The following is a 17988-nucleotide window of genomic DNA, read 5'->3' as shown; positions in this document are numbered from 1 at the left end:
GGACAGGGGACACTACCAGATAGAGGATAGAGAGATGGAGAGAGAGAGAGAGAGAGACACTCGTACACAGCCTGAAAGAGAGGGAAATAACTGACCGAAAATTGAAACAGAGCGGCTATGAATTTTCCGGCACAAGACAATGGCCTAAACGTGCTCTCAGCTCTCTCTGCTAGCAGGTCCCTGGGCTTCGGTCTCGGTCTCAGTCTCAGTCTCAGTCCTAGTCCTGGCTCAGGTCTTAGTCCTGGGCTCTGAGTCCCCACTTTGGCTGGAGCTTCGGGAACAGTTTTCCCCAGTCAAACAAAACCCAGCAACAGAGTTGCGGCCGAAGAGCCCCAGGAGTGCGGAAGCAGCGGGCAAAATGTTCAAGATAATTGAATGAAAATTCATTCGTGTGCTTTTCGATTTGGGAGTGGGCCGTGTAGGGGACAACTTTTTTGTGTCCCATCCTCAGATCCTTGTCTGCCCTGCAGCTCTCTCTCTCTCTCTCTCTTTGTCCCATCCATTCAACTTTTCCATCTGCTCGGTCGCCTGCTCCCCAGACGTTTCTCTGCTTTTCCCTCTGTGCTCCTTCTCCACCTGGTTGTCCCTTTGCCCTTTCCTGCTGTCCCCCCCGCTTGCTGACCAAAAATGCGTTGCTTTTCTTTTTGTTGTTTGTTTTGTTGATGTTCCGGGGTGCGGGAAAAAGTATTTACATGTCGTTGTCATTTCCGAATTTTCCAACAGGATGTACAGACATATGAGGGTGCCGGCTGGGGGCAGGAGCGGGGGGTATCACAAATCGAATTAGAGCTTTGTTGTCCCTTGTTGTCTTATTTGTTTAATTTGTAAAAAGGATGCCTGAATGCCTGGATGCCTGGATGCCCAGATCCTGTGGCTGTGCTTTGCTGTGCTGTGGATCCTTTGGCTTCCCCTGACCCACTTATGCCACAGACTGCAAAGGCTTGCTTGTTGACTGGAATCCCTTTGGCTCAACAAGTTGAAGCCCGAGAAGAATTTGCATAAAAATTCATGGGGCTAGCCCCTGGAGCTGAAGCGGAAATGCCTAACCAAAAAGGTTGCCATCTGCGATGTATATACATATCTATATCTATATCTATATCTGTATTGGCTTTGTATCTGTGTATCTGTACACCGATTAGTGACAATTCCCAGCAGGATTAAATCAGCATAATTCTGTGATTTCACTATGCTTCACTTTTCCTCGAGCCCTCAAACTCTGAACGTTTTTCGGTGAGGAACTTTCCTTCGGTTCGCTTCGCGCCCCATGATGGTGGGGCGTTCTCAATGTCAGCGGCAAAAGTAATTTACAATATCGATGCGACATGGCCACAGCCTTGGCTGCTGGATGACTTCCATTTCCGCCACGCCTGGCGCGCCTTCCACACGCTTTCCTTTGGCAAGCTGTCAGCTTTTACCTGTCTTTGGCTTTGGCTCTGGCTCTGGCCCACCGTTTTCATTCATTTTCCTTCTTCCGCTTGTATTATTTAACAGATGCCGCTGCCAAGGGGCGAAGATGAAGGCAGCGGTGTTCTCATTACTTAAAAGCGCCGCCAACGTTGATTGAACGTGTCGAAAGAGGGCGGAACGACACGGCACCGGGGGGCCTTGAAGCTGGGCGGTGGGAGGGGCAGGGGAGTTGTGAAAGTGAAACTGAAAAGATTGCAATGCATTGCTGCAGTTCTGCGGGTGATGCCCCATCGCCTGTGGTATGTCTTGCGGAGGGGAGTGTGTGGGGGGAGCCCAGGTTAAAAGTCAATTAAAATGAAAAAAGTTGAACATGTAATGCAATTTGTAAGTCAATAAATAATTAAATTGAATCGCTCTGGCAATCGTTAAGCGAATGCAATACAAGTAATTCGATTCAGATATCGATTCGATTAGAGCACTTCAAGAGCAGACATTTTATTAATATACAATACTTATGTAAGAAAGCAGGTCTCAGGTCTCAGGTCTCAGGTTTCATTCTCAAATAAACATATATTTTACCTATTAAATACCACTTGCTTTCGATTACTTATCGATAGCTGTGCAACAATCAACAAGTCTGTTTCCTAAAATCAATTCCATCGATGGAGTTATAGCAATAGGAAGTGGATTATACAGTCTTTCTATAATGAATAGGGCCAGAGAGAGCGCTCTCTTCGGTACGATAACGGAGACAACAAATCGATTGAATCGATTATGATTTCCATTACCAAATTGAATTGCTCTGACGCCAGTCGCTGCCTCTGGCATCCTCCGTCCAATACTCGAGACGTGCATTCATTCACCGCTGAATATATATCGAATAATGAATAAGTCGTGCCACACACACACACACACACACGCACACACACACGCAGACCGGTGGCAATAGATTCCATTAGGCGTATTACCTAAGAAAAAGAGATACAAAATTTATTGAATTGCAGCCAGAATGAACAGAACAAAAAGAAAGAAAGAATATCGATACAGAAATACACATACGCACGGAGGACTGGCGGATGCGGATGCGCGGATACGTATTGCGGATGCAGAAAGGATACTTTGGATCTTTTACGGGCAAATTTACGGATGTGCTCAACCGACTTGCAAGGTGGCTACATCTCGCCGGCTTTGTGGATTGGGTCTCCGTCTCCGTCTCAGTCTCTGCCTCAGCCTGGTTGTGGCTGCCATGAATGGGCCAATAAAAAGCGATGCATAAAAATATGAATTTTATGCCCGTGTATTTAAAACGATAATAAGGACCGCCGAGACTGTGTGGACTGTCGACTGTGTGGTGCGAGTGCGAGTGCGTGTGGAGCCAGGGAGGCAGTGGGGCAGAAGTTAAGCTCAAATCCCCCGCACTGGCAATCAAAACAAAATAAAAAGGTGGAAGAACAGCCATAAAGAGGCCCGATGAAGAGGAATAAAGCGAGGACGGAGAGCAACAAATGCGCTCAATGAAGCTGAAAAGCAACAAATGGCGAAATGAGAAGCGGATGAGCGGAAAGAGCGGAAAAAGCGGAGGAAAATCAGTTTGAATGGCTGCTGGAGCGACAGAGATGGAGGCAAATCAAATTGGAAAATGAAATGGAAACACGAAAAACTTTCGATTCCTTTACTTTCCTTTCGTTTCGTTTCGCCCGGGACTGGCCCTGGGCCTGGGCTTGGCCTGGGCCCCGAGCAGGTGAAGACGACGACTGTCTCTGGCAGCTGCTGAACATGAAAATGAGTTTTCTTTTTGCCTTTCTTTGGGCTTTTCGTGCGCCAATCCAAGCCAAGCCAAGCCAAATAAAAATAATAATAAAATCAGCGCAATAAGCAAGCAATGAAAGCCACCAGAGAATCCACACGGAGAAAGTCAAACAGACAGAAACAGACAGGGGCCGAGGCCCACACAGTGCGAGAGAGGAGGCATCGATTTATACACAGATGAGCAATCATAAATATTAATGTTAAATACAGGACCCTGGACCCTGGACCCTGGACCCTGGACCCAGAGGGAACGAGGGAATTGCACGAGAAGAGCGGCCTACCTCGCGAGGCCTCGTACCATTGAACATTTTTGCCAAATGTTATGGCAATCGAAATGGGGGCCAAAAGAGGCCATTGGACATGGCATGGGGCTACAGCTACTGCCTGTGCCCAACAGTACTAGTAGGGGATGAATGTCTCCCATTAATCTTCAGATAGGGCCTCGCCGCAAAAAGGGATCTCTCCATTTGGCGTTTGGCGACACTGAGGCGCTGTCTCTGATTTATTTGCCAGCGTGTACAACGCTGCGTATGCTTATTTTTTGCCATACATCCCTTCCTATCAATGACAGCGGCTTGATTTTGCATTTAAAAGTGAATTATATATCTGCAGATTCCCCAGTCAGACAGTAAACAGACAGCCAACGCGAGTGGGAGCCGTGAGGCGGTAGGCGGGAGGCGGGAGGCGGTAGGCGGGAGACGGGAGGCAGGGGAGAATTGTGCAAACATCTTGCCACATAAGCGACAATTTATTTGCATATTTCCACGAGAAGGATATGGGCAGACGTTAGGGATGAGTGAGTTTTTCTGCTGGCTGTTTACATTAACCCCACAGCAGAAGCAAAATTGTAAGAACTAATACATCTATTCAGAAGAAACAGCTTGGTTAAGAAGGGATTAAGGAAGTGACAGCCAAGTATGAGGCGGCAGATCGACGCTTTTGCATTGCTTTCTCAATTATAGCTCCAAGATTTGTTCAATAATACTACAGATACTGGCAGTAGACACATAGTATGCACATATATACAGTTTGTTCTCAGTGGTTCATAGAATCCTATAGATGCCGGCATTGCAGCGCACTATCTCCCTCTCTCTGTAATAAAGATACGTGAGTGCAAGTTCCATTAAGTGAACGGAATGCACAATATCTAGTGCATCTGCATCATTTGGTGTGTAATCTTTCATGTTTATTGTCCACAGATTATCGTGATCAACAGTGTTTCCACTCAAAAATCGCTTTATTAAACACATTTGTCGTATTATTCTCCCAGTTTTTGTTTGACCCATTTCAAATTGTTATCGAATTAATATTGTGACACATTTGAGTGTCGCATTGATCCCATTTCGGGGGACAAACGCACACCGAAACCGCAGAATCAACTCCTAACCCCAAAACCCACACCTCCTTTCCTTTCCTTTCCTCCCCTCACTCTCTGTTTGCGTTTAATTATGTATGTACTATATATATATATATATATATATATATAGAGAGTGTATGGGGGTGTGTGTTTACATGGCTGCCATGTGCTGTGTTGTACAAGACGCTTACATTTCGGATTGTGACTTGAATTTCATGTAGTTTTTGTATCCGTAACCCAGGAACCCCCCGAGTCCCCAGCCCTAGGCCCTTGGGTTTGTTTAACATTTTCCAAAGCATATCGAAACTTTTGTATTGTCACACTATCGCACGTGTCTGTGCGTGCGTGTGTGTGTGTCCATTGTTTGGCTTGGCGCTGACTTCCGCTTCCACTTCCGCTTCCGCCCGATAAACAAATGGCGCCAGCCAACGATTAATTATTTTGATTTCTAGACTACGGTCCACCTACGAGCAGGGGAATGGGAAGGAGAAGGAGGACGAGGACACAAGCAGGGGACAGACACACGACACGTGTCCTGGCCGGGGCTTATTGGCAGTTGCCATAAATAATAGGCCTTCCGATGAAGCATGAAGATTGATGGGCAGTTATCGATAGACGATAGGCTCATTTATTGAGTGCACTTCGAGATGGGCTTATAAATTCATAGGCTTATGCTGGATTACGGACTCGTACTGAACGATTGTTAATAGGTTGTGGTCCAGAGCTGAAAGCTATTCATAATGCAAATGAATGGAACGGAATGAATCGCTCAACCGACTTCCCTTCCACTTGGATCAATATTTTTATGCAGCGTAACGACGTTACAATTATGAATCGATTCAACTGATCAATTGTATGATTGAACTGTTCGGCCCTACAATCGATTCTATGGGGAACTCCGGCAAATATCTCAAAGAAATATTTCAAATATCTCAATAACTTCAATGGAGTTCCTTTGTGCTTTTGTGGCTAACACAATTCCTTGGCGATTTTCTCTTGTGTGTTTGCTGAGCCTATCAATAAACCAATTTTCACACAATTTTCCCCCATTTCCACCATCTTTCCATGGTGTGTGTGTGTGTGTGTGCTTAAAACCACAACGAAGCACTTTTGGGCACGTTAATGTGCTTTAGGCTCAGCCTCACAGATGGACACACATACACGTACGAGGCGTAATTAATGATTGAACATATACCTACACCTACACCCACCCACTCTCCCTTTCTCTTTCTCTTCCTGGCTCTTTCTCGGCGCCCAAATGTATGCTACACTTCTTGTCTGTGAACGCAAAATATGCTGCTCATTATTTTTACGCACTTCCCGCACCACCCACACCCACACCCACACCCACCCCCAAAGAACGTGTGTACAGTGAGTGTGGGAGAGGTACGCACGTGCGTATAAATTATGTTTTTGGCTTCATTATGTGGCCAGAGGAGACAGGCAGGGCAGGGCGGTGCGCGCATTAAAAATCAATTCAAGGCGGTGGCTACGGCTACGTTGCCGAGTGGCACAGCCACAGCAGCAGCGGCATAATTTTATATTGGATTTTAATGACTCGACTAATAGCATTTTCTCCTTTCTCTCTCTTTGTTTTTTGTCTCGTTTTCAGGGATCAGCCGCAAAATGGAATGACCCGCACTGCCGCCGGTGGCCACGACGTTGCATAGCCAGAAGCGAATGCTGCCACAATCAGCAGCAGCAGCAGAAGCAGCACTTCAGACAGCAGAAGCAGCACCAGGATCCGCAGCAACTGCAACAGCAAGAGTAACGGCAACAGTCGGGAGCAACATTCCGTGTGGGAATGGCCAGCGACGTCGCGTGGCAGCAGCAACAGACGGCTGCAACAACGACACGAAGCTCAACAATAACACCAGCAATAGATTAAATCAAATGCATTCCAACGAAGAGCCGCCCATGACGGTGATCGTCGATGGAGGAGGAGGAGGAGGCAGCGGACAGCAGCAGCAGCAGCAGCAGCAACAGCAACAGCAACAGCAGAAGATGCCTCGCAGCGGCAGCCAGAGGTTGCGGAAAACGAGTTCCTCCAGTGCCAAGGCTGCGATACCAGTACCTGCGGCGACAGCGACAGCTGGCACCATGCAACGCGCACATCGACAACCATCGAACGCCTCCGCGACCGCCAGTACCGATTCGAGGAGGCGTCGCTATCCGGGCAAGTCGGAGCGACACGATCGCCAGGACCGACAGGACCGACAGGACCGTCAGGAACGACAGGACCGCCCAGATCGCCAGGAGCGACAGGACCGCCCAGATTGCCAGGAGCGACAGGACCGACACGACCGACAGGACCGACAGGAACGGCAGGAGCAGATGCCACGCCGCCGGGCCGGACGACGCCATAGTGGGGCCTCCTCGCTGAGCGATGCGGTGGCCAGTACTGCCGGCCGCGGGCGCCATCGACGTGAGGCGAGATCGGGGGCCATCAGCTCTTCGACAGCATCCAGCTGCAATGGCAGCTGCAGCTCCGACGACGGCGACTCCTCGCACACATCGTCCTCATCCTCGTCCAGCTCCTCAGGCGAGCCGAATCTGCCGTATCCCGGCTTCCCCGAGATATCCATGAAGGCCCTCACGCAGTACACGCGGCCACGCAACTGGTGCCTTATGCTCATCACCAATCCATATCCTTTTTGCACAAACAAAACACAACACCCGTAGATGTACGTCCCTATCCCTTCATACGGATGGGGTGGGTTCGGGTTGGGGTTCGGGTTGGGGTTGGGGTTGGGCGGGCGATGGGATGGGATGGCAACTCTAATTGCCATTGTCCTTCGCTGGCGTTTTACCCCTGGGTGCCGTGTGTCTGCGTCTGCAGTGTCCTTGCCACAGATTTCACAGGATGTGCTGTGAGCCTATTGATTTTTCACTTCTTTTTTTGTGGCAAACTTCTCTGTTTTGCCTAGGCCTAAGGACACACACGAGAGCCACTGTTACTCTTTTGAAATAGAATTCCATATACTCGAGTATATTCCTATATCTTGATTGAATTCCTATAAATGTAAGGGAACGCCAGAAACGAAGAAGCAGAAACGAAGCATCATTTGATCAGTAGATTTGACGAGCCATGCCTCTCAGTCCGTGCGGAGTGTCTAGATGTCGAGGTACGGGTGGCTCGATTGAAAACATTCCGACTGCGTAGTATCGATGTCCAATAAGTAGCTGCTATTCGGTGTGCCGCGTATATTTTTGTTTTGCTTTCTTGGGACCGACTTTGGACCGACATCGAAGACTGGGTATTTTGTTGTTCAATTATTTGGACCGAATTCGGTAAAGACTGTGTATATTGTTGTTGGATTCTGGGGATGGACTCAGTCAAGTAGTGCAAACGTCCCTATATCTATGGGGCATCAGAACAGCTCTTTGATGCCTCATGAAACATTGTATAGCCTTTGGCAGCTTTCTCTTTGGACTTGTATTCTGCAATAGGACTCAAAAGTAAACCAAAGATGGTAGGGACTCATCAGTGTGGCTATCGATTGGGACCGAAGAGTATTCACATTTTGGTTTGGGGAAATTTAAATTGGTTTTCGCAGCAGTGTGCGCATAAATAATATATATCTGTATGGGATTCATCATGGGTGGACTTGTCCCGGTCCCAGCGGCTTCTTCCGTTCCACGAGCCGTTCTGCGATGTGCTCTTGTTGTTGAGCTGTTTTCATTTTCCGCTCTTCATCCATTTTCCGTGGATAAAGTGCGCCAATCGGTGGCATGCCCATGCCCATGCCCATGCCCATGCCCATGCCCATGCCCATGGCCGATTCCTATAGAAACATATATGGCACGATGTCCTGGCGGAAGATGCTGCTGCTGCTGCTGCTTGTGCCCCATGCCGCATATGTGTGTGCATGAAAAATCGCTTTGCATATCGCTTTCCCTCCCGTTGCTGTGCGCACTTCACATTTCATTTCGAGCGAAATTAAAATTGACTGACGTTGATATTTATTTATACTGGAGCCATGACACACACGCCTTGAAGGACGTCGCCACGGAACCGTGTGGCAGGAGTTGCCTTCTGCGCGAGGGGGGGGGGGGGGGGGGGGGTCCAGGTGGGTGTCAGTAAATTATGATAATTGAGTTTAGGCGGCAGAGTCATTCTCCTGAGGAGATATTTTAGGCATCCGGCAAACGTTGATGGCTTCGATTATCCACTTGATATGCCCCCCGTCATCTTTTCCTGGCGATTGCTCTTGTCCCCGTCCCCATTTGCAGAAGTACTCGTATAAGTATAATCGCCCTCTCGACGCTTGCCACTTAATTGTTTGCCATAAATTTTGATTTTTGCCATTGTTTGCGCATTTCCTCGCTCCTCTGTCCCTCCTGTCTCCTCTTGTATCCTGTATCCATTGTTCAAAGTATTCTCTTCTATATCCCGCTGACATTTTATGGATTTTATTGTCGCTGGGGCTGCTGTCAAAGTTTACGATGCCTTGGATGTCTGAGACACAGCCGCAGAGACAGGGATCCTCCGCTCCCCGAGCGGCACTTATTCTTAATCGGTTGCAGCATTCGATTGCGATGGCAAAATCTATTTTCCAACTTTTCCTGCTTGCATTTCAATTGACGGGCAAGTAATCAAAATGCTTTGGCTAAACTAATTTAAGTTCAACTTTTAGTTGCTTCCTTCCTTCCTCGTGGCCGCTGGCGACATTCGCCTTGGATCCGTCTACGGCCAAGTTGCAGCCTGAGGTCAGAGCTCAGAGCTCGGTGGAGCTCGGTGGAGCGGTGTGGCCCAGCGGTGCTCAGACATTTGCCAAAAAGTTAAAGCCGTCTGAGTGTCGCCTGCCGAGTGGCCTTGCGTATCGATAGCGACACCGACACCGACACCGAGCTTCCCTTCAGACCTGGCGTCTACCCTCCTGAAAGTGTAATCAAATACGAGACAACTCGGCCTTGGTGCTGCCTCTTCAAGTCGCCAACTCCCCAATTCCGCAGCTCGTCAGCTATTCCCCCAAATTAGCCAACGACGAGAGGAGACGACTTGGCCACATATCATTCGAGCAGCCTGTGGGGCAGTGGCAGTGGCAGTGGCAGCTCCCTGCGAAGTTTCCACTTTCGACATTTTACGGTGCTTTTAGCGTGAAATGTGTGTGTCTGTGTGTGGGGTGTGTGGAGGGGGGGGCACGTGCAGCGTTGCATGCGAGGCCACTCTGGGGAAACATACTGCACTGCTGCTGGTACTGGGTACTGAGTGGAGTCATCAGCATCTGGCTGCATCCCTATGCGGTCGCCATTAGGACCACACGACGGACACCGAACGCCGAACGCCGAACGCAGACGCGGACATGGACACGGAAGCAAGCGCGGACACGCAGATCTCATTAGCATGGAGTGTGCCTGCGAGCCGGTCCTGACAATGGGGTAATGTGAAACCGCCACTGCCACGCCCATAACTAATTATGACATGCACAAGGGGCAGTACGTGGACTGTAGTCCACCAAAATTCCCCCCCAAAATGCCTCAACCTTCAGAGGCAAGCCTGCGGCAAGCCACAAATGGGTGAGCCATGGCACGGGCCCCACCGATGGACTCGCACTTGGACCTCATTCATGCTGTGGAATCAATTAGGAAACTGCATCATACCTCTGCATCTGCCTATGCTAATCCACTATAAAAGCCCTCACTCTACTCATTACATAATTTCTCAAGTTGTTAAGGTATTTGTGGCTACTTCATCGATTTCCATTGGGAATCGGTCTCGTGGCAACGGCAGTGCCGGGCTCCATCGATGGGGGGCTTTACTTTCGCTTGATATCATCGCATAAAACCAATTAAATTGATCGCTTTCATTGGGCAAACTTTTGGGCCGCTGTCAGGCCAATTTACGAGTATTTCAAGTATTTTTCAGTTTTTTTTCTTTTTCTCTTTCATTTTCTTGGCTCTTGGTTCTTGGTACGCTTTTCCCTTTCCTTTGCCCTTTGCTTTTTTTTATGTTTTTTTTATTCGCTTTTGCACATTGCGGTTTGCACCTCTCCAGGCCATTTGCGATTTGCCGTTTCCCCATTCGCTTTCATTGCGTTTCTCTTTCGTGTATTCAGAAATCCTCATCCTCGATCCGCTGTTCAGTCATCTTCCATGGCTTTTGCTCCTGAATTTGGGGTTTCATTGAGGGTTCTGCTGCTGCCGCTGCTTTTGTTTGTGGGTCTTTTAATTTGTTGCGATTTCTGCACGCTTGCATGCGTCCTTGCGATGCCCCCGTGCCCGTGCCCGTGCCTCCTTGCCACACTGCCTGCCATGCTGCTGCCTCCCCGCCCCTCCCCTCCCTCCTGTTGGCCGAGTTTACGCTCGACTTAATTTGTTTACTGTTGGTTTGGGGGCCATCGCTGTTGCCAAATCAAAAATAATGCGCGCATACCCGAGAGTCCCTCTACAGACCCCACTCCACACGCCTCCCCTTGCAACGCCCCATTTTTTGACCTCTGCTGGGCCGCCTCTCCGGCCTCTCCGGCCTCTCCGGCCTCTCCGCCCCACCACCACTCTGTCGGATTGAAATGAAACCATCGACAGGGTCGATGTTGCCTCTGTCGCTGTTGTCGCATGGGTTTTGCTGCTGCAATATTTATACTCGTACGTAGGGCCACCTGCTTTCCCTCCAGCTCTGCCCACATTCGGCCTTTGTCTGCGCTTTTCACATTTGTTTTTATATGAAAAAACCCCCCCACCCCCCAAATCTGACCCCGACCCGGGTCTGACCCGGGTCTGGCCTGCATGCACACACGTATTGCTGCCCGATGCTGTCCGCTGGTCTCTCGCACCGCACCGCACCGCACACACTGTGGCTCCTAATGAATTGTCCGCTTTTTTGTTGGGGCCTTAACTGCTGCTGTTGCTGTTGCATGCCCCTCCTGCACGCAGCTCCCCCCCATTGTGCCGCTGCACGTTTTATCTTTAATTGTGCGTTAATAGCGTAAACATTTTTGCCATTTTCCCAGCATGTGTGTTCGCTCCTTAATTGCGTCGCCCCATTCCACACGCCCATCCGCATCCCCATCACCATCTCCTTTCTGCGAGTATAGTGTAGGGACAGAAAGAATGAGTCCTTGGCGCTCATTTGGCAATGCATTAAGCCTGCCTGGGACTGGGCTTGGGCTTGGGATTGGTCCTGGCCCTGGCCCTGTGTATTTGGATCTGTATGGGGATGTGTGTGTGTGTGTCCTTAGGTGAGGTGGCGGTGGCGGTGGCGGTGGCGGTGGCGAGTGTTTACCCAATCCAAGTGTGGCAGCATGCTTTTAGACGACAAGTGGCAGCTGAGGGTCCTGCATCAGGTGGAATGCAGCATCACATTGCATCCCTCACGGCTCACGGCCATGGCCTTGGGTGGGCGCCCCCTATCTTTCTCTATCTCGGGTCCTGCCCTCAGAACTGCGAATCGAGCAGCGGGCCAGAACGTGATCGAATCGAGTGGCTTGTGGGAAATGATTGAATGACTGGCTTGTCGGCCAGCCAGCGTGCCAGTAAGAAGTCCAACGCACTCGTCCACAGCCAAGCTATAACGATACTTCGGCTCCAAGATACCCCTTAATCGTATTCGATAGCTTCTCTGCTGCAATAAAACATGCGAGCTCTTCAAAATTCTGGATGCCGCAGCAGGATATTTTCATCTTTTTTTGTTGGGATAGATCGAGAGATGACAGGATTTGGTGCAAGGGAGCCAAGCGACACGAAACTAAAGAGTGGTCCGAGTGGCGCTGCTGCATGACACGCGACTCGTATAAAGAAACGTATCCCTCGAATAGGCTATATAGCAGGACATATGCCCTCTGGCTTTGGATGGAGTATACCCCATTGGGGGCACTTGTGAGGGGTATAACCGCAACCGAAACCATGCCAAACGAGGGACCGACAAGCGACAAACCGCAACGATGTGGTAGGGATGGGGAATGTGGAGGGGGCGCGTGGTGGTGCTGGAGGAGGACTGGAGGACCAAATGCAGCCAAGTTGACAAGCACTTGAGTGCGCATTAGAGGCGACTGCAAGTTGTTATACACTGTCACTGCCTGCTGGCTCCTCCTTCGTCTGCTCCACTGCACACTCGCCCCACCCCCACCCCCACCCCCACCCCCACCCCCAGCCCCCACTCCACTCCTGTTTCGTATTGGTATTCGTATCCCCGAAACTATTCTGAAGGACCTGCTGCTTTGCCATGTATTGTGTTGGTTTCCCCCTTAACTGAATCGGCATCTTTTGCATCGAATGGGACCCCCGCACGTGGTTCGAGCGCGTCTCCATTCTGGTGATCCTGCTCAACTGCATCACCCTGGGCATGTACCAGCCGTGCGTGGACGATGCCTGTGTCACGAATCGCTGCAAGATACTGCAGGTGAGTAGCCCCTCTCCAAGCTGTGCCCACACTCCCAAGTTTGTTGCTCTTCGCCTATTATCCTGTCAGCATTGGTGTCACATTAAATGCCATTTATTTAGGCAATTTTTTGGCTCACTTCCTGACGGAACGACAGAATGCCTGACTGCTCTCACTGCCTGCCTGCTGGCTGATGACATCAAACGAGGCACTTCGGCTCATTAGACAGCACAGCACCCACCTCACGGCAGGGGGTTCCACTAAGTGGGGGCTGTGGCAGGGCGATGGGGAGTGTCAGGCAATTACAGAGCGTAGGGAAAATGTTGAGAGAGCGCAACGTGCGAAAATGTCTGTAAATGATATGTAAGCCATGGCGACATTTTGGCCGCAGCCAAGTGTAAAGCGACACGAGCAGGACCTCAACCAGGACCCGGGACCCGGGACACCATGCCCGCATAAGGACAAAGGAAAAAGGCAAGACAGAGCGCCGACATGGGGTTGGGGTTGGGGTGCACGAGGAGAAGACAAGGCATCGCCAAATTGGCACACAGGACAAAGTCAAAATGACAACGACAGCCACACGGTGACATAAGTGGGCGCCTCGCCCCCTCGACACCCGCCCCAAGAGGACCGCCCAAATAGCTGGGAATAAGTTGAAGGAGAAGTGGAAGTACAGAAAAGCAAGGGCCAAGACCATAGCAGGGAAGAGCAGAAGAAGGGAAGAAAAAGATGACGATGATGTCGCCAAGGCAAACTCATTTCGTGTCCATATATGTGACGCCTCCTCTGATGCGATGCGATGCGATGTGATGTGAGGGGGATGTGGATGTCCTTGCCTCCTTGATGTCATCAAAAGCAGGTGGAGCATGTGGAGCATCATCATTTGAGGGGAGAGAGAGAGAGAGAGAGAGAGAGAGACTCCCCCATAGTCGTTAGTGGCTGGCAGCTAATTTTAATTTGATCAACTCTCGTTAGTTCGTTAGGTCTTTAATCGAATTTTGTGTTGTGGTGTGTGCTCAAGGAAGTCCCCCAAAATACAAATGGGCCAAAGGCAAAACCTATGCTTAATTTAGTTGGATGAAAAGGGGAATAAGAGCCAGAATATACTCATTCCCATGTGCATTTATTGTTCCACCTGCGATCTCATCTCATTTTCTATATGTTTCTCCGTGGATAGATCTTCGATGACATAATCTTTGCCTTCTTTGCCCTGGAGATGACCATCAAAATGGTGGCCATGGGCATGTGTGGCAAGAACACCTATCTGGCGGACTCGTGGAATCGCCTGGACTTCTTCATCGTCCTGGCCGGCCTGCTCGAGTATGTGATGCATGTGGAGAACCTCAATCTGACGGCCATTCGAACGATCCGGGTGCTGAGACCCCTGCGGGCCATCAATCGCATTCCCAGTAAGCCGTAGTCCCATCTCAATCCATCAGTCCGTCAATCAATCAATCGATCGATCGATTCGTTGCAGGCATGCGGATCCTGGTGATGCTGCTGCTGGACACGCTGCCGATGCTGGGCAATGTCCTGCTGCTCTGCTTCTTTGTGTTCTTCATCTTCGGGATCATCGGCGTCCAGCTGTGGCAGGGCATCCTCAGGCAGCGGTGCACCCTGGACTGTCCCGAGGGCATGATCTATCCCATCACGTGAGTACTCCAGCGGGGTTCTGATTGTGGGGCACGAGGTATGGGGCACAGGGGGCATATGGGGCATATGGGTGTGGGTAATGGTTTTCGGTGGATATATTCGGGCGGGGCGGGCTTCCAGGATGCATATGTTTGTCTCTGTCTGCATCATAAACATCCGTTTCGTACATATGTACATGCATATGTATCTGTTATATATACATATATGCATACCGTACACCGTATACTGTACATAAGTATATATATATCGATATATATTCGTTGTGTCTTGGTTTTTTTTGGTTTTGATTTTTACTAGATCATCATCTAAGCAACATTTGAGGGGACCTTCAGCAGAGTCCTCCAACTGCTTCTTTCTCGTGCTCCTGTTGCTCTTTTTGTTTTGGTTTTTGCTTCGCTTTTGCCTTAAAGCCCACACCAATACACTCTCGCACACGCTCCTCACACACACAGACACAGACACACATGGAAACAAGATATGATGGACCCCCCCTCCGCCCCGCACACCCACTGAGCCAATTGCATCACAGACACTGTCCCTCCACTGAAATCCGCATACGAAATCCTGTCAATTTTGATGAACTCTCCACCGTATATCCCTCTCAGTTCCATTCTCTGTCTGTCTGTCTGTCTGTCTGTCTGTCTATCCGTCTGTTATCCGCCTCTCAGTTCCACTGTCTGTCTGTCTGTCTGTCTGTCTGATCCATCCATCTCCTCCCCTCTACATGCGGATGGCCAAAAGCATCCGTTCTGCGGTCCTGCCATTGACAGCACGAGGGGGACATAGACAATGGCTCAACATCGTTGCTGCACAGTGGTTGGATCATTGGGTAAGAAACAACCATGGAAGATGGGACATCTGTTCTACTCTTCTGCACTCTACCACAGAAGATTTTTTCGTTGGCAAATAAATATAGATCCTAAATTACAATTAATGGTTATGGCCAGAGCAACAGGGCCTTCAGTCTGGTGATTGCAAATATTGTGCTCAAAGATACTCAAAGATTTCAAACCATTTTCGAGCGCCTCGGTGGCACTGTGTCACCGCCGCTGACAACAGAATTGAAACTTGGCCAAAACAATAATTTATCATCGAAGTCGAGGGCACTCTCCTCCTTTCTCAGTCCCACGCATACACACAGCACACGCAGCTAACACACACACACACGCACATGGACAGCGAATCCCCTTGAAGTAGACTACAGAATTTTTGGGTCGCTGCGCGCTTAGCTCAAGAAACCCGATTTCGATTTCGTTTTGTACTGCTTTGTGCTCCCCGTTCCGTTTGCCTCTCTTATGTTTCTTTTCTGTTTCTGTTTCTGTTTTTCCTTTGTTTTCGTTGTTTCATTGTCTCCTTGTTTGTTTCTTTGCTCTTTCGTTTGCTTACTTCCGCATGCTCTCCTCAGCTGTACTTAATGTTTGTTCACACATCCATTTACCCATATACCAACCCTCCGCCCACCCCCCCCCTAGTACCATACGAGAGTATGAGAAAACATGCGTATGCGTATGCGTACGTGTTTATAAATGGATTTTTGATGCAGTGCTGCAGTGCTGCAGTGCTGCTCCTGCCCCACGTTTGGCTCTCTCTCGGTTGGCACTAAGTACAGTACTAAGTACTCGTAGTTGTTGCACATAGCTGTGTGCAAGAACAGGCCAAGCATACTCCTAACCATTTGCAAGAATATTTTGCGGTGGCCTCCCATTTGGCATTTGGCATTTCATTTTTCATTTCATTGATATTTTTATTTCTGCCAGGCATCTCGCTCGGGAAATTGTCATTTGAATTAAATATTGTGTGGCTTAATTTTGTAATTTATAAAACCTTCATTTGTAGCCGCCCCTCTCCTCCTTCGAGCTGCAATTCGCAGACATTCTTTAGCTCCTTGTCCACACGTGTTTTTTCGTTCCGTTTTTAAATTTTGTTGTGTGTGTTTTTTGTCATTTGTACTCGTATGTCCTCCACGCCACATTCGCACGGGCTCCACTCGCAATAAATGTTGCCAGGTGTGTGAGAGCCCTCGCCGAAGTCATGCTGTATATACACCCATACCACCATATACAAACACACATACATGGACACACACACACACACTCACATACAAGCAAACAGACAGAGGCCAGCGATTTGTCCGCGGGGAGGCGTTGAATCGTTGAGGCGCCCCGCCAGAGCGGACGGATCAGCATCAATGGCCACAAACAACAGAACATACATATAGTCCAGGATATACATATATATGTATATGTATATATGTATATGCATATATGTTCTCTTCCAGTTTTTCCTCAGTTTCCTAAATTTATATTTTGGTTGAGACAAAACACCAGAAAACCACAGAATCCCACAGAAGAAAAAAAAAAACAAACAAAACAAAATAATTTAGAAACAAAGAAAAACAAAATAACAAAAAATAGTAGTAGTAATACTCGTTGCAACATCAAAAAAAAACAAAATGCAAATGCAGATGAAAAATGAAATGTAAAAAATGAAACAAAAACGAAAATCATACCGGGAACAAATTTTTTGTTTACAGGGGACTACCTGAAGTGTACAGAGTTCGAGTCCGTGTTAACTCGTAAGATAAAATGATTTATTTTCCCCCCTTTTAACCTAACCTACACACACACAAATACACATACACCAAATATATCTACTATACACCCACACGAACACACACACAGAAACCCAGACACCCAGACACGTACACCACACACAGAACAAAACAGAAGAAGACGAAACCAGACACAAACAGATTCTAATAGCCGTCTACTAATTGCTACTAGTGTCCTACTACTACTACTACTACCACTACTACTACTACTACTATTAATACTAGATCCTGTCTATATACTCGTACTTGTACTAAAATAAATGTAATCTCTAAACTCTGTCGCTCTTTCTATAATCGCTCTTAGCCTGTTAACCCGTAATAGCCCTCTCTAAATCGTCTCTCTGTTAACCCTGTTAACCCTTTAAACCCTCTAATGCGATGTTCTCTGTACGGCGTCGTAGCGCACACTATCTTCTCACACACTCACAAAGACAGAGAGCGCTGAGCCGATGCATCGGCGATGGAGCCATCCTCTGCTCAGGGCTCTCTCGAACCCCCTTTGAAAGCTCTTTTTCCCAGCTAAAGCTCGCTCTCGTTCCCCGATCAGTGATGAAGGTTGAGCAATCTCTGCTCTCTCTCCATCCACGAAGATCTACATATCTCCTTCTCAGTTACACCGTTACACCGTTACACCGTTACACCACAACACTCAGACTCTCTTTCTCTGTCTCTGTCCCACTCACTCTCACACGTTTGATAGTCGACACACTCTCCCTAGTAAATGTGCATAAATACTCGTACTCAATACATAATTAGTAAAGTAAAGTATACTCTTGCCAATACGATTATACTCTGTCTCTCTCTCTCTCTTTATCTATAACTATCCATCTA

At 48.7% G+C, this 17988-nt stretch overlaps 1 protein-coding gene across 1 annotated transcript in view; it reads left to right on the top strand.

The window, feature by feature from the left end:
- Positions 1-6382: 6382 nt before the first annotated feature.
- The window catches only part of LOC6603116 (voltage-dependent T-type calcium channel subunit alpha-1G), a gene marked incomplete at its 5' end in the record, with an annotated part of 43198 nt that continues 31592 nt past the window's right edge, over positions 6383-17988 (top strand). The window contains 6 exons of the mRNA XM_026991334.1: positions 6383-6540; positions 6589-7218; positions 12803-12914; positions 14071-14302; positions 14371-14545; positions 17080-17121. Of these exons, the coding sequence (XP_026847135.1) occupies positions 6383-6540; positions 6589-7218; positions 12803-12914; positions 14071-14302; positions 14371-14545; positions 17080-17121 (1349 nt within the window). The remainder of the gene's footprint in view (positions 6541-6588; positions 7219-12802; positions 12915-14070; positions 14303-14370; positions 14546-17079; positions 17122-17988) is intronic.

This window comes from Drosophila persimilis, unplaced genomic scaffold (genome assembly GCF_003286085.1).
Source record: "Drosophila persimilis strain 14011-0111.01,24,50 unplaced genomic scaffold, DperRS2 tig00000663-arrow-arrow-pilon, whole genome shotgun sequence".
NCBI classification, from domain to species: Eukaryota; Metazoa; Arthropoda; class Insecta; order Diptera; family Drosophilidae; genus Drosophila; species Drosophila persimilis.
This window is presented reverse-complemented; position numbering and strand designations above follow the sequence as displayed.